Source organism: Rhodamnia argentea, chromosome 7, assembly GCF_020921035.1.
Source record: "Rhodamnia argentea isolate NSW1041297 chromosome 7, ASM2092103v1, whole genome shotgun sequence".
Taxonomy (NCBI): Eukaryota; Viridiplantae; Streptophyta; class Magnoliopsida; order Myrtales; family Myrtaceae; genus Rhodamnia; species Rhodamnia argentea.
The window spans coordinates 2152462-2170294 of NC_063156.1; the positions used below are offsets into that span (position 1 = coordinate 2152462).

The following is a 17833-nucleotide window of genomic DNA, read 5'->3' on the forward strand; positions in this document are numbered from 1 at the left end:
ATATGATAGCCCCTCCAATATTTTCTCAGAAAATTGATCAATTTCCAGTCAAAGTAAATCTAGTGCAAGAAAATGAAATTTGTTGTGTTTGGGGTGTAAAAAGATTAATTTCGGCGAGCCCTACAATAACTACAGATAAAAACTACTTGCGAACCGAGTGTCATGCAAGGAAAGATGACTGATTCACACCGGAGTCAAAAAGGAAACTCTCAAGTATAGATAAGGTAGCGTACGCTTAACTGGATTAGCTATAATTCACATAGGCAAAAGATAATATAAGAAGAAACAAAGAAGGCTTCAACTATTTTCTTGTCAATAATTTCATGCTAACTTTAAAAAGGAATATGACTTCTTTCAAATATTGACTTTGTAGAATTGTTTCATCTATGATCTCCTTCCTTTCCACTTTTATGAAAGTAATTTCTCGCATAGATGGATGTGTCTACTTTGTAAAACGTATGCATATATATTTTCTCTGAAAATGAAATCATAAATCATTGATTTCGAGAAATAATATGCCGGTAGTAGCACATTAAGTAGACAAGCAGGTTATTATTAGCTTTTTAATTAGCATAACCCTAAATAGCGTAATGAGGGAGGAAAATTCTTTATGTCCTTCACCTGCCCCCACCGTTTTTGTCCTTCCTGTTTTATCAATCTTTTTATACTATTGAAGGAGGATGTAAGAAAGTGAAACCATATATGAAGTACAATAAGAGAACAGTAACCTAAGAGCTAGACCAAGACGAAATGTAATCACTCGACAAGCTAAACTAGCTCACCTCCCTCTCAAACATAATACTATATTGTGGGGAACAAACCTTTTCCAATCAAACTGTGCATGATCCTCTAAACATCATTGCTATCTCCAAATGGGAAACTAGCAAAAATTATGGGAGCGCTTGATGAAGTCGAGAATTGTAACAGCCTGGGCCCCACGCGCTTCCGCTGCGCCACTTTGCAAGATATTGTCCGCTTTGGACACACAGTCCTCACGGTTTTATTCTTCCGAGCGTCGCCAATACAACGCCCGGAAAACGGGTCTTGCAAGTTAAGAGGGCCCATTGCCATATAAACAAGCCCAAGACTCCCCTCCTAAGCAATGTGGGACAAGGGGATGTCACAAGAATGTTTCTAATTCCATCTCGGCTTTGTCATCGTCAACTAGCTCATCTAGTGGGGGAAAAAAGTGATTTTGGAGGCATTTGAATATTACCAAAATCTCTTTCAAGCATTTCTAAGACTTTGTTTATTGGGGGCCGAAGGTTAGGGATCAGTTGTATACACCAAAGTGCAATCATTATCATCTTTTTCATCAACTCCCTTTCCTCTTCGACAACTTCTTCCATTTCAATACTTCCTCCTTCATTGACTTTGTCGTACACCCACATCGGAAAATAAATTTGGCTCGAGTGTTCCGCATTTGCATTTACATTTTTCCTTCTACATTCCATTTCTATAAGCAACATCCTGAAGCTATAGACATCCTCTTTATATGATACACCACCGATGTTTTTGTAGAACAACTCGGGCACCATATATCCCAAAGTTCCTCTTGCAGTAGTAACAGAGACTATGCTATGATCAGTGAGGTAAAGTTTCGCGAGTCCAAAATCAGAAACTTTTGGAGTGAAATTCTTGTTTAAAAGAATGTTGTGCAGTTTGATATCAAAGTGTGGTATTTGCATGTCACACCCCCGATGTAAGTATTCAATCGCCTTCGCCACCCCAAGAGCGATCTCATATATTTTCTTGTAATCTAGAAACTTATCACCATCCTCGGTGAAAATGTGCTTATCTAAAGATCCATTTGACATGAAGTCATACACGAGTGCTTGTTTCGAGCCTTTAAAGCAAAAACTAGTAGCTGCACCACATTAAAATGGTGAATTCTCCCAATAGTAGCCACTTCACTAATGAAATCTTGGCCATGGGCTTTGGACTTCTTCAAAATTTTGACAGCCACTTTGTTGCTGCTTCTGAGCATTCCTTTGTACATAGAACCATACTCCCCTTCACCTAGCTTGTGCTTAAAGTTTTTGGTGATTTTCTTAATATTTGAGTAAGAGTACCTTATGGGCAAAAAGTTGTTATGAGCTTGCAAAAATTCTTCGATGTTCTGGTCGATTGCTAAGTGCCTTCTTCTATATTTGTAGATCAGAAATATCGCGACAAACGGCATCCCGATAACGAACTTTGCTACACAGAAAAGCACTGAAGAAAATTTTGATAGGTTAGAGATAAAAAAAAAATTCATAATTATTGCGGGGTACCTAATAGTATTGTAATATCCCAAGCTGTCCAAAAGGCAATATCGTCTAGGACACTTGTGGAAGGAAGGAATAAATAATGTGAAAAAGAAATTGAAGGAAAAGGATTTTGGAATGGAAAACTCACGAGGAAACAGAGAAGTAGCAGGCTACTCTGTCCAAAAGAATATGAGAAGTGTGATGCGTGCATTTGCAAATAGATGGAAGGAATAAGCGTCAAAGGAAAGAAGGAATGATTTTATATAAGAAACTCATTTTGCATGATTGGCGGTCAACAAATCTAGAGAAACGGTGTGTTTTATTTTAATGAAAATAATTTTTTTCATCCTATCGACACGTGGATACATTCTTTCAAGGATTGTTAACGAGTGTCTCTTGGATTATTAGTTAAGTGACTAATTAAAGAACTAATTAAGAAAATAAAAAAATGTAAAATCTATGCCAACAAAAAATTATGGTGATAGTTCATTACCAATCGATGCTTACCACCAAAATAGTACTTGGATCCGCAAACCTGACTTCCCGAGTAGCTCATTACCAAGCGACGGGAACGAAAGTATCTATTGAAATGAAAGCGGAAATAGAGATCAAAGTAGCAAAAGAAAGTTGTCTTCCATGTACCATTACCAAAACCAAAGTGGATAACAAATCCATCGGCCATGATGTTATGGATACGCTCGTAGTTGTAGGAGCTGCTATAATCTGCTCTTTACTCCCAAAATTATATGACACCCACGTCCAACACTGAATGGTGCAAAAATCCCGGATATATGATGCTTTTGGATTGACTAAAGCGTACAAGTTCCAATTCGATGATGTGTTGGAAGAGTATGGCCCCTTCACGCATGGACTGGTAGTTATATAGAATGGAGAATCGACCGGCTTTGAGCAATTCACAATGACCAATGTACGAACATTATAGACAGTGCTATTGAACTTATATCCCAGCATTGAAAGACTGGGGAGAGACGAGCAGTTATCCCTTTGCAATCCGTCGTCAACGAATTTGATTTGATAGTTGGGATAATCGATAGATTGCTCATAGTATCGGTCGGCCTCATCATATTGAGCAATGCGATTATCTTCACAAGCCAGCTCAAAATTTGAGATACCACATCCTTTCGGATCACTTTTCAGTCAAAATGGGTTGCTTATATTGTGAATGTCACCATAGGATGAAGGGAAGCACCTCCGTCTACTCTTGACGCCGCAAGTCATCGCTACAAATGGAGCAAGAATGAGGAGCAACACTCGACGGATATTCATGGAGGCGAGAGCATTAAGCATGCCTCTGTTTGACTTTGGGCGAAGAGAAATTGGTAAAGAATTGCTGGGTATGTTTGGAGGAGGCGCAATAGAAAAAGATTGAGAAAAAAAGATTGGACGATCCTTGTTTGATCATTATAATATGTGATTGGTTAGGTGGACGAATATAGTGGTTCTCCAAAAGGCCCTACGATTGTTCTACGATAAATTTTTTCACGCCTCAAAATCTGCCAGGCCTCACATTCCTTAACAACCCATCAGCCTTTTTTTTTTTTTTCAAATTAAAGAACTTGATATAATGATTTTACAACACCGAGGTTAGCAAAAACCTTTGATTACCCAAACATTTTAAAATAAAGATAAAAAAAGTCAGTGAAAACTTGTTGTCAAAGGAAGAGACCGCGTTTGATACGATATGGGGAGAGATGCGATGATTTTGTTGTGTATTGGCAGGTATTTTTTCAGATTTAACTATGAAATTTGGAACATCCGATCTTTGAGACTTAACGGCAGCACATGAGACAGTCAAATTGTTGTATAGTTTTGAGGCAAAACATCAAAAATAAAAACTAGTGATGTCTCTCTTGATCCCCACTTCTATTGAACTCTGGTACATACCCTAAATCAATTTCTTGAGATAAATACATTCAAAGTCCTAAAATAAATTACGAAAGTATAATTGAGTTCTAAAACTTATAAAAAGTACAATTAAGTCCTAAACCTTCTCAAATTAGTGGAATGAACTCCTGCTATTAACTCCCTCCAACTAGATTAATGGAAATTGCTGACGTGATGTCACGACCCGAACCCCGCGAGCCATCGACATCCCACCTGGCCATGACTGTGTACAGCTCTCCAGGATCCAAAAGGCCAACAAAAACAACACGTGCGGAAGCAGAAACAACTCTTCGTACAGAAACCAATAACAATACGATAACTTGGGATGGTAAAAACAAACTTATGTACATATATATATATATATATATATATATAAAATTGTTACCGCTCTCAAACCTAGGGCTTCGGAGGCCACCGTACAAGCCTGTGACCACCTATAACAAAAAGATTACGTGGTCGAAGCCCACTACACTTCCAAAAGAAAATACTCTACAAAAGTCAAGAGGCCAACTATCCTAGGCCTCATCCCCGTCTTTAGCTACTATCTCATCCTTAAGCTGCCAACTGGTCCTCGTCCACTTCCGATGGTTGTTCCGCATCCGATGGCTCCACAACTTTCCCATCTTCTCCTGGTACCATGGCTTCTGGTTCGGGCTCTAGGACTTCTGGTCCAACATCGGGATTCACTATCATGCCATCCGGAGGTGCAACATTAACGGGGTCATACTCCCCAACTCCATTGAAGGGAACATCGAAACCACTCAGCGGCCCATGGTCAAATTCCCGTGGCGGTACGTCCATACCACATATGTTTGGGGCTTCCAGTAGAGCTCTCCAGTGTCCACCCAAACCGTTGTCGTGTGCCTATAATACACTTTGTCCTCCCCAACCGGATGCTTCGGTCACCAATGTATCCATATCCCGGGGAATGCCAAACCTCGAGGGCAGAACACTCATGGTTGAGGCGGAGGTTATGAAAAAAAAAGACGAGCCCACGACGGGGTGAGAATAAATCTCAGTAAGCCAGTCCCTAATCCTAGGTTAGGGCGCTAGTGCCTCCAGACACGTCCTAGGTGAGCAATTTCCAACAATTCTTCCTTCAATAAAAAAAATTCCACAAATAAATTCCTGAAAATTTCATTCTTTCTCAAAAAATTGTCACATCTTCACAAATATTCCACGTTACTCCTATATTGGCATTCCATGCCTCGGATCGTCAATAAAATATTCCACGTTGCTCTAGAGCCCGCATTTAACGCCCGAGGCTATAATATAAATATTCCACGTGGATCCAAAGCCCGCATTTAACGCATCAGACTATCATATAAAATTCCACATTGGTCCAAAGCCCGCGTTTAACGCATCATGCTATATTATAGCTAGATAGACTCACGTAATAACGCCTCGGGCCATTATATAGTCCGGACCCGCGTAATAACGCCTCAGGTCACTATCCCGCGTTTAACGCCTCAAGATAATATAATAAGCACAACCCCGCGTTTAACACCTCATGGTAAAATAATAATAACAGAGTTCGCGTCATAACGCATCGGGTAATTTATGGTCTTATAAAATACGAACCCCGCGTCATAACGCTTCAGGGTAAAATTCCGCATTTCCTCTCAATTATTCCACATAAAGACCATATAACAACAATAATTCCTCGATTGCTCGTCCGATACCACACGATCACTTAAATCCTTCTGATCGATCGGTCTTCGCCACGTGATCTTGGTAAATTTCCTGATTAGCAGATCGAGACCATCCGGTCTCACCAATTTTTCTCCAAAAAAAGATTGGGACCACATGATCTTTCTAATTTTCCTCAACTGCCCAATCGAGACCACTCGATTTAAATATACTGAATAAATACTCGATCGGGACCACGTGATTCACTCACGTTGAATAAATAATAAATTGGGACCACCCAATTAGATTGCACTCAAGCCGTCCGCCAATTGGGCCACACAATTAATTTATGCTACCACAAAAATTAATCTATGCCACACGATATTAATTATACCAACGTAGCAATTAATAATCACCGTCCGATTGAAATTTCACTAACATACATTTAATACGTACCATAGAAATAAACTACAGTAACGTGGCAATTAATCTGGGCCATACGATTAAAATATCCCCATGTGAAATAAATCTCCACCACTCGATTAATCTACACTAAGCAAGAATTAATCTTGGCCGTCCGATCAATCTTCCTAAGCAAGATTCAATATAAGCCATTGGATTAAAGCATGAAAGGCAAGATTAAATCCTAGCCCTCCATTAACAATCATGCATAATCACTATTCACTCAAGAACACACTTTTCTCTCTCCTCCATCACCATTTTCGGCCAAGCTCTATTCTAGAGCAAATCTCACAAATTTTTCATCCAAACTACACAATCTAATGTCTATTAGCAACCTAGATATCTAATCCAAGGTTAGAAACCAACTTACCACAAATTTAGCAAATTTTCCGGCAAGAAGTCGAGAGAAGTTTTGACCTCAACCGGCGGCTCCGGTGACTCCTCTTGATCGGCTAAAACCCTCAAACATCCGGCGGTCCCGGGCGATTCACGGTGGAGGTTAAGCTCCAGCGGTTCAAGGCGACAACGGCGGTGGCTTGGAAAATTTTCGGCAATGGAGGATGGGGGAGAGGGATTTTCGGCCAAGAGAGAGAGGGTGTGGTAGAGAGAGAAAGTGGTCTTGAAATTTATGAGGAAGAAGACTAAAAATTAATTAATAAGGGTTAGGATAAATTTTGGACATAGATATTTTGGGTCTTGAATGCAAGAAGGGAAAAAAGGTAATTTCCCCCACAAAGACTAGTCAAATTTCGGCCAATGGGTGTTTTGACCGAAATGCCCTTTGATCCAAGTGAAAAATTGGGTATTCTCCAAGGGTAAATGAGTTTTTTCCCATTTTCAATCCAAATTTTATTTTTCCTGAACCCTTTTGGGCGAACCGCGAAGAAATCGTACACTGGATGAGGAAATGTTCAAAATTTAATTATTGAAACCCCCGAAGGTCCGAAGTCAAATTATGAAGCTCGATTCGTGATCAATCTCGATCAATTGAAATTTCAGCGTATCTCTCACTAACGGGTGGTTTTTAAGAGTTACGCGTATCGACCCGTAATTAATATCACGTTTAAGAGTTTCTCGAGCCATTGCGACTTTGGTTGTCATTCAATTGCGAGGGTCAATCACTAGTCCCGATGGACACGATCGTTAGAAAAAAATTTAGGGATATTTGGAACCCATACGAGGTCAAACGGAATCACCCGTGATCCAAGCGTAGGGTATTATCCAAATCGTTCCTTAATCATCCTAGGATCGGCCTATATTGGTCTAAAATATTCCCCCGACAATTTTCATGGCCAAAGAGTCAGCCTATGATCAAGTTCTTAGGTCCACGTACTTGATTTTCCTGGCTAGCCATTCCCATTTGGTTAGTTTACTCGAAAGGGATCAGGCCCGAGTGAGATTATACTGAAATACATTGATGAGACTTTTCATTTATTCAAGGCTTCAAAACGAGTCAAAATACATGATGTCACACGTGATTTTTTTTAATTATTATTTTCTCTATCCTATGTGGCCATGACGTGGCTAAAACGATATTGTTTTGGACCAAATGTGATTTTTAATATAATTTTTGTTTAAATTAATTCAGAAAACAACCTAAATTAAGCAAAAGGGGGGAGGGGGGTTATGAAACTAGGCAGCGACAGCTGATTTGGACTAAAATGATGTTATTTTAACTTTATGTTTCATGTTTTAGACACGTCATCGCCGTGTTGGAGAGAGAAAATAGTACATAAAAAAAATTTCCCAATCAGCATTTCCGTTAGTCAAGTTTAACGGGGTTAACAAAAATACTCGATTGTGTCAATTTGATAAGACTAAGATTTAAAATTCGATTACACCGTCTACACGTTTTAGTACTCAAATGCACTTTCATAACAAATTTTAGGACTTCCAATGCAAAAAAAAAAGAAAAAAAGTTATAGGTATGGACAAAAATTTGGGTTTATTTATTAAAATTAGATTTGTTTGCGGTGTAAGGTTGATTAAATTACTAAGTAAGAAGATTTGTTCTAGGGTGACCTCTTTATTTACGTGAACTTTGCACAAAAGAGTATTCTTTGTTTTTTTTTTTTTTTGGTCGGATGCAAAGGAGATAGCGACTGTCTTGAGGTATTGGCCGACAAAGCGAGGATCAAACGAGGGAGAAAGTTGACGTATCGATGGTCAAAATGCAAAAGAGAGTTCAAAATGTAAGTAAAAAAAAATAGGAAGAATCTAAAGACTTGCTTTTCCGGAAGCCAACGAGAATCATGCTTTCCCGCGTTGGAATTGAAATAGTTGCATGACTTTTGACGTGTCTTATGTTGAGCTAAGAAAAGTATTTATAGAATCACATTAGCACGTCCTCTGTAACACTCGTGGAGAATGTTGAACGTATCGACATTGGCAAGAAAATGCAATATTGGTGCTAAAAAGGCCTAGGCTGGTTCGTACTTCGATCTTCGCATGCTACTTTTTTCAACGAGAATAACTATATTTGATCATGTTATCCCCAGTTTCTTGTGTCTGTTGTATGTGTATATGAAGATTCCAAGCTTGTCCTTCCAACTTCAGTTTGGGACAGATTGGAAGAGTTGAATCATGACTACTTTCGAAATTACTACATAAGGACTAAGTTGAAAGGGTAGATCCTCAGCCAGTAGTTTGGGACACATTGGAAGAGTTGAATCACGAAAACTGTCGGAAAAGTTTGATCGCTGATGAAGATACAACAGTACATTACGGTTCTTCAGTGTGGTGATGTGTGACGACAATCACTTTGGTTAAGTATTATTTAACTCCACCTCTTTTTGCTTCCTGGTTTAAAAGAAATATACCTCCAGAATATTTACCAAAGTCACAGAGAAACATGTTCAACAATTACTCAGTTTCCCTCCCGGATATTTTCCCACTATTGTTGTTGTTATTAGTAATGTGTGATTTTGTCCTGTGCATAGACATTCAAACGATGCATCTCTTGGGAACAAGTTGAAGTTGTATCAGAATCATCACCACTTTTCATGATCAACCTTCACTTCTTCACGTTGATAACATATCTTGATAAGTATTTCATCATAACCATTGCTACTTTTTATATCCAACAATCACTTCTTTTCGTGCCCAATTCAATCTCCACTCTTAACTATTTATCCATAGCAAAGTATTTCAGCAATGTAGACGTGGATGAACTTCCCGAACAAGAAAAAAAACGAAAGACAGTTGCTCCGAAGAATGGACCAGAAAAATTGGGTCTTACCCGGTGCTCTTCTAAGCGAGGCCATCTGTCTATGATTTTGCTTCTTGGAAGTCCGTTTATGTAGACCTTGAAGTTCAGCCTACGAAATCTGCGGTCCATTCAACAAGTCGGGTTGTCATAGTTTTGAACTCTTAGTTATGTGAGCTTTTAGTTGTTCTCGTCCTCCTTTCGTGGTGCTGCGGAGCGACAAATACTTGCAAATGGAAAAGACAATTATGCAGCCTCCCGTCAAAATTAATGGTCTTTCTCATCAGGATGATTCATCAACGAGCGTCACAAATTATGTGAACAATTAAGAAACTCGATCGATGTTTCCGGATCTCGTTTCCATGAGAGAATTGGTTTATTTCATACATTTTTTTTTCCCAATTGGGTTGAACCTAGTACTTACTCTGGTGAGATTAGCTTAACTCTTCATCTCAATCTGAAATTTACTTACCTGCTGTACAGAATTCGTAATTCAAATTTCCTGCTTGTGCGCATTACTTAACTTCCGTGAATTCTTTTATTTGCGCTAGTTTAAATACATGCATCGTCCAAGAACGCAAATTGCTTTGTCGGCTTAAGGCATAAGGTGTGGCATAACTCTGTTTGCCTTGTGAACTCTCGCTTCAGAGGACATGACAATTCTTTCCATAGTACTGGTATGTTGGGAAGATCATAATTGCCGAAACTGATAAACCATATTGCCTGAAACAACATGATAGTCATGCGCATTCGAGTCCAACGCCTTAAATTTCAATATTAGTTTTGTGAGGCTGACTCGTGCTCACGCTTGCAGGCTTGTGGTTAAAAGGCTGGCAAATTAAAATAACTTGTCCAATTCCTTAATCATCATTCTCATGTAATAGTTCAAAGGCTTCATCAGACTCCATGTATTATCACAAATACTTCCACTTGCCTTGAGGACACTAGCAAATGTGAAATGGTGTGGCCCCACTGGATCTTTTATTATTCCCCAAAAGAGTTTGATGGCCACCTCATTCTTCTTTAGTTTGCGCATGTCCCACGATTATTGGTGTCTAGACATCACGTTACGATCTTGCATGCGATTAAACACCTTTCTCGAATCATGAGGCGATCCACTAACTACACACTTCACGTCCATGTCCACCAAGTTGCATCCAACACAGACATCTGAAGCCATCCCAGACCATACAATCCATGAATGCAATTGCACACCAAGGAATTTGATTGGATGCAAGATCGAATCAATAGCTTCCTTTGGACAACCCCAACTGAGTACATCTCGTCATCATCAAAGTCCACTCAACCACATTCCACACGGGCATTTTCTCGAACAACTTACGAGCTGAAACCAAATCAGCACTACCCTTTGCAAACGTGTCAATTGATGCACACCCAACACACATATCAGAATCAAGATAGCCGCTTTTGATTGTAAACCCGAAACTCTATCAACATTTGATGCATTCTTCGGAACCGAACAAGCCCGAGGGACACAAAAACCATCTTCAAACATACGAAAGAAAGTATCGACTGCTTTAAATGCGGTGTGTTATTGGCATAGCAAGAGATCATGGAACTCCAAGAAACCAAATCCCTTTTATTACTCATGTCCCTAAAAGTCCTATCCGCCTCAGCCCAGTCATTGGATTTTGAGTAGAGACTGATGCGCGAGTTGAGATTTCACCGAGACGGGCTCAAGTTGGGATCGAGCGAGTGCACATTTGAACGCGCCTCAGCCCAGTCATTGGATTTTGACTAGAGACTGATACGCGAGTTGAGAATCCACCGGGTCGGGCTCAAGCTGGGAACGAGCGAGCGCGCAATGGACGCGCCTCCCAAGTGAAGTTCTTCGCAGGAGCAAATGCACGACTTGAGGAGGAGAGAGAACGAGAGGAGGTTGGGACGGGACCCGTCACGGGACAGGAGAGGCCGAGGTGAGACATCGCTCCGCTGAGTTGGGTGATCTTGATCAGGCGGCGGTCAAGAGGAGAGGGGGAGAGGTTTTGGCGAGAAGGGGAGAGCTTGACATTGGACGTTGGAGAGAGAGAGAGAGAGAGAGAGAGAGAGAGAGAGAGAGTCGTTGCTCCATAGAAGTCGAGCTTGGTCTGTCATATCAGGAAACAAGGAATGTAAACAGAGAGGCATATGAGGCAATTCTTCCGCAAAACACAGGATGTAACAAACACTAAAATCATACACGTTCGCGAATTACATGTTCAACTATGCTTCTGCTGAGGCTACTTTTATTTTGCATTCATTCGAACATGGAGAAAAGAAAAATCATACAATGCACGCTGCCGTAATTTCATTGCCATTCTGAAATTGGTACCCTTCACAAATTGTGGGGGGCACTCGATGTGGTTGGGAATGATTCAAGTTCTATTCAGCGTCCACGTCATCAACTGGCTTCTCGGACGGATACAAACGCAGTTTCGGAGGTAGTTGCAGATTATCAATATCACCTTCAAGCAAGTTTAGCACCCTCCTCATCGATGGCCAGTCATCAGGGATAAACTGTATGCACCAGAGGCCAACTATTATCATCTTCCTCGTTATCTCCTTTTCCCCTTCTACTTCCTCGATTTCCACCTCGTTCCCTTTGCTGAGTTGATCATACACCCACAAAAGGAAATAAATTTGACTTGAATGTTCTGCATGTGCATTTATATTTCTCCTTCTACCAGCCATTTCCATCAGCAACATCCCAAAACTATAAACATCAGCTTTATATGAGACACCACCAATGTCCCTGTAGAATAGCTCAGGCGCCATGTATCCCAAGCTTCCTCTTGCAGCGGTCAATGACACTATGTTGTAGTCCGTAGGATAAAGTCTTGCAAGCCCGAAGTTAGAAACTTTCGGAATGAAATTTTGATCTAGAAGAATATTGTGAGGCTTGATGTCAAAGTGTAGAATTTGCATGTCGCATCCCCGATGTAAATATTCTATCCCCCTAGCCACACGAAAAGATATCTCATATCTTTTCTTATAGTCAAGAGAATCATTTCCATCTTTCGAGAAAAGGTGTTTATCCAAAGATCTGTTCGACATGAAATCGTACACGAGAGCTTGCTTAGAGTTGTTAAAGCAAAAACCAACAAGTTGCACCACGTTAACATGGTGGATCCTTCCAACAATAGCCACTTCACTTATAAAATCTTGGCCGTTAGATTTTGGTTTGTTCAAAATCTTAACGGCAACTTCATTGCCACTTCTAAGTACTCCTTTGTACACAGAGCCATATCCTCCACCTAATTTGTGTCTGAAATTTCTGGTGATTTTCTTGATGTCCGAGTAAGAGTACCTTATGGGCAAAAAGTTGTTATGAGCTTGAAGGAACTCTTCGATGTTTCCGTCTGCTGCAAGGTGCCTTCTCATCCACTTATAGATTAGAAATATCAATACACATGGAGCTCCAAGTATGAATTTTGCTGCGACGAAATGGGCTGTGGAGAAATTCGTCCCGGGATTAGAGTACTGCAATGATTCTAATTAGATGTAGAAATTTCTTTCTTCTTTTGGGCATAGTGCTGCTTGAGATATTCATAGTTGTGAGGAGAAAAGGCTTAGTCATACCTAAGAAAAAGGAGAGATGAGGAAGTGCATATAGCGCAAGTGCCGCTTCCATGGAACTATCTGCAGAAAGCAAGAGAATTTGTTCGAGATGACTGAAAATGATTAACAAGCGTTAATGACCAATCAAGGAAAACCTAAACTTATCATTTCCGTGGTAAATGATTCACGATTAAGCTATAACCCAAGTCAAAGGTAAGCTCGCACAATCATTGCGAGTAATTCTGATTAGCAAACATCATCCAATAGATGAAGAATTCATTCTCCCGCATAATAACAACAACCATGTAAGGGACATGAACTACTATCAAATCAAACATTTTCGCCCAAGTCATATATGAATTCATCAAACCCAGAAGTTTTATAAAACGTTTTCAATTAAGTGACGTGGCAATTTTTTCCACGAGTAATTTGAAGAAATTAATGACGCAATGTGTAGGTCCTACGTGTTATCAGTATCCACTTGAAACTTTCTATGTATCTCGATGAATAAAAATTTGGTAAGATCTCTTAATAGAGCTAGCATCTAAGAAAAGGAGGAGGAACAAGAAGAAGAAAGAAAGAAAGAAAAAGAAAAGCTTGAGGGAAAGTCGCTTACTGGATTTATAGTAACTGCACCTCCGCGGACCATATATTAAACTCAAGAAGCAAAATCGAGATGTTCCATCTGCCCAACTGTGTTCTTCATAGAAGAGAGTGAATCCCTCGGCCATCATGTCGTGGAGGTCCTTGTACGGTAAGCCCACACGATAATTAGGGGTGTCAACGGGTCGGGTCTCGGCCTGGCCCGATCTCGCCCAAAACTGAACAGTGCCAAGCCCGACCCGGCCCGAACCCTCTTTGAGTCAGGTCGGGTCGGTTTCTTTTTTTTTTCTTTTTTTTTTTGAATCAAAATCACTTGACATGTCCGTCGAATGAACGAATATAAATAATAAAAATGAAAATAAGATAAATTAAAAAGAAAACGTGGGTGAAAAAAAAAAGCCGAAACCGGGCAGGCCCGACCCGGCCGGATCCTAACAGTACCAAGCTGGCCAGAAAGGCCTGAAAATTAGGGTGAACTTTTGGGCCGGGCCGGGTCGGACTAGCACGAGCTTTTTTGACACCTCTAACAATAATACTGATCCCTTTTCCACTCCCATATATAGTACGACGCGAATGCCATCATGGTTACGGCACAAGAATCCTGGATGTCCGATGCTCTTAATCCATCATATGACCCAAGAACAGCGTATGAGCACGCCTTCTTTTGGAAAAGATTAGGAGGCGTGCAAGTAGAATGCGCTCCCTCAATGCATGGTTTGGTATCAACATACAAAGTAGAAGCAACGAGGCTGCGAGCACTTCACTAAGACCACTAAGCTTTCGAAAGAAGGAAAGTAGGGAGTATCACTGAAGTGGGGTATTAGCTTCGAGTTACGAGGGAGGGACAAGCAATTATCCTTTTGCAAACCATCGGCAATCACCATTATGTGGCCATTGAATTGATCTTTGTTATCATAGGAAAGGTAATCGATTGACTTCACATAATATCGCGCTGCGTAAAAATACAGAACAGTGCGGTTATTTTCACAAGCTAGCTCATACTTAGAGCGGCCACAGCCTTTCGGATCACCTTTCAATCCGAAAGGATAGCTTATGTTGCGGACCTCGCCGCAAGATGAAGCAGTGCACAAGTGATTCTTCTTCGCACTGCAACTTGTCCCTAGTAGTAAAACAGGCAATACGAGTAGAATTACATGGTGCATCAATACGGAGCCGAGAGAACTAATCATCTCTCCACTGTTTGATGCAAGAATATTAGCTTGATAATTGTGGTGGAGGCTCAATAAAGGGATGGTTTGTGTAATGGAATAGATCGATTCCAGGTCATCCGTCATTGTAACGTCCAAGTCAACCTGCAACACAAAGTCAAGTGAAGAAAGTAACTTGTGGGGACGTACCAACCGTTCCATCAGGGAAACTTAGGCAGAGATTGTAGTCCGCGCAGTCAAGCAAACCCGACAGCGGGGTGGATTACTTGTATAGATAGCTTTCACATTAATTAGGAAGGAAACTTCTTTGCGATTTCTAAATTTGACAGATTCCGCAAATTTATTCTCTCTAGGAATCAGCTTTAGTGTGTGAAAACGAAGCATCTGTGCTGGAGTCGCCTCTTGAGATGCCCAAGTCAAGCAAAGACAAGAGCCATTCAAAGTGAAGAACGTGGAGCTTCCGATGTAATGGAACGTCTTTGGCCCGAAGGAGAAACAATTTTCTTGGACGATACGGCAAGTGAATCAATCATATCAACTATTAATTATGTGGGTTTCATTGTGATGCCCACATCGTCATTGATCGAGATGGCCTTGATCCATATAATCTAAGATTATACGATGTTTTCCTCCGATTTATTCATACAATCTAGTAAGTTTATGGTATTTAAAGAATAATAGCAAGGGTTATGTTTTCCTCTCGCTGTTGTATTACTGGGTTTTGAATATGGATATCAGTTGGTATCCATAACTTGTGACTTACCATTCATAAACGTGACAGGAGGAAGCTTGCTTCGGAGGAAAATAAGAATCTAACTATAATCGTGCATTTTGAAAAAAATATATGCTGAGAATTACACATAAAATCAAAATAGACAGCTGAAATTATGCAAAGTCAAGAAATTAAAGGTACGGGGGATATCTGAAGGGATGCATACTGTCAGAATTATTGAAGAGAAAAAGCAACCACAAATTAATGGCCATTTTTTTTTATTTTTTTTCCTTTCTTTCTTTTTTTTCCCTTCTCCCTCCGCGAGTCACCAAACCTCAACAACGGCCATAGACACGAGCCGTCAAGCTCAAGGCTCACTCGTGGCCATCGATGGCCAGTCGCTAAGTATGAAGAAGGAAAAAGAAAAATAAATAAAATAAATAAATAAATAAAGTAATAAAAATATCTAAAATATCGAATTTCCTTTTCTTTTCTTTTTTTGCGTGAGATAAAGTGATGACATTGAAATTATTTTTCAAATGAGATCCAAAAACCAGAAAATTATTTCCTATCACATATGAACAAACAAAACACAAATTTTTACTGAAAAATTATTTCCCGAAAAGTATTTTTCTTTAACATAAAGTTTTCACCCAATAAACACAACCTAAATTAAGAAGATTTGTTGTTGCCTGGCCTCTTTATGTTATTGAAAATTGCGCAAAAGAAAGAGTTTCAAAGTTAATAAAAGGAAGAATCAGCCGATTTGCTTTTTGGAAGCCCACGAGAATCATGCTTCCTCCCTTTTAGATTTAATTAGTTACACGACTTTTTGTCATGCCTTAGGTAGCCCTTGCTTTTGGGCTAAGACAAGGATGTAACATTGATACAATTATAATAGTGCGTCCTCCATGGCACTCGTTAAGAATGTTGACAATAGCGACAATAATTTTGTACTTAATACGTCCTCCATTGTCAAACAACTAACACAAAGTCAAGTCAAGAAATGTAACACGAAGTCTTGTTTCCAACATTTGACAAGTCAGCCATTGTAAAAGCGCGACTCAAAGTCGGGTCGAGTGATCGAAAGTCGGAAACGGCGTGCCATTCCCCGGTCCCATGCTTGGAATTTTGCAGAACTTGGGGAAATTCAGGTAGCTATCCATCGACGAAAGTGACGACAGTAAGAGTGCCCTTGAAGTTTGAAAAAATTACATCTATGCCTTTGAATAAAACAGCCACGATGAATTCTACTGGAAAGCGCCAGTGTTACTGCGGAAAATAATGTGCAAGTTCAAGGGATTATGTGGTGAATGACGATGCTGATATTTTCACTACTTTTATTTTGCATTTCGTTTCTACACGAGGAAAGATCTCGCAGTAAGTTATAAAATCCAACAGATATCTGGGAAAAATTATCAAAAAAGTCTTAAACTTATTGCAATCGTATCAATTTAGTCCTAAAAAATTAAAATATAATTAAAAATTATCCACATCTGTGTCAATCGTGCCACGTAAGATGGCTGACGTCCTTGTCGGCGATTTCTGGCCAAAATCCCCTGGATCGACTCAATTGGTAAAATGTTAAAATGTCGATGACTCAATTGGCAATATTAAAAAATTTGTGATCGAACTGGTAAAAGTACAATAAATTTAAGACTATTTGGATAATTTTTCCCGACTAAACACCATGTCACGTCTAACTCAAAAGAGTAAAAAAAATAAGAGATCCAAAAACGGGGGATACCTGAAGGGATGCATACTGTTAGAATTATTGAAGCAAAAAAGCAACCCCAAATTGATGGCCATTTTTTTTCTTTTCTTTCTTTTTTTCCCTTCTCCCTCCGCCAGTCACCGAACCTCGGCAACGGCCATAGACATGAGCCGGCAAGCTCGAAGCTCACTCGTGGCCACTGACGGCCAGTCGCTGAGTATGAAGAAGGAAATAGAAAAGAAATAAAATAAATAAATAAAGTAATAAAAATATCTAAAAAATTGAATTTCCTTTTGTTTTTTTACGTGAGATAAAGTGATGACATTGAAATTATTTTTCAAATGAGATCCAAAAATCAGAAAAATATTTCCAATCACATATGAACAAACAAAACAAAATTAATTATTTTACTGAAAAATTATTTCCCCGAAAGTTTTTTTCTTTAACATAAAGTTTTCGCCCAATAAACACAACCTAAATTAAGAAGATTTGTTGTCTTGTGGCCTCTTTATATTATTGAAAATTGTACAAAACAACGAGTTTCAAAGTAACAAAGAAAAAAAAAAAGGAAGAATCAGCCGATTTGGTTTTTGGAAGCCCACGAGAATCATCCTTTCTCCCTTTTAT

The 17833-nt window shown here is 39.6% G+C and overlaps 2 protein-coding genes and 1 pseudogene across 2 annotated transcripts in view; all 3 read right to left on the reverse strand.

The window, feature by feature from the left end:
- Positions 1 to 17833, reverse strand: part of LOC115754283 (rust resistance kinase Lr10-like) — an 87640-nt gene that overhangs the window by 39642 nt on the left and 30165 nt on the right. The gene's annotated exons all lie outside the window — the stretch shown is intronic.
- On the reverse strand, positions 1574 to 3658 carry LOC125316030 (annotated as a pseudogene).
- On the reverse strand, positions 11833 to 13774 carry LOC115730722 (rust resistance kinase Lr10-like). Its single transcript, XM_030661328.1, has 3 exons — positions 13625 to 13774; positions 13030 to 13089; positions 11833 to 12899 (listed from the first exon to the last, which is right to left on the reverse strand). Exons 1-3 carry the CDS (start codon positions 13740 to 13742, stop codon positions 11833 to 11835), a joined length of 1245 nt encoding a protein of 414 aa, XP_030517188.1. The 5' UTR covers positions 13743 to 13774.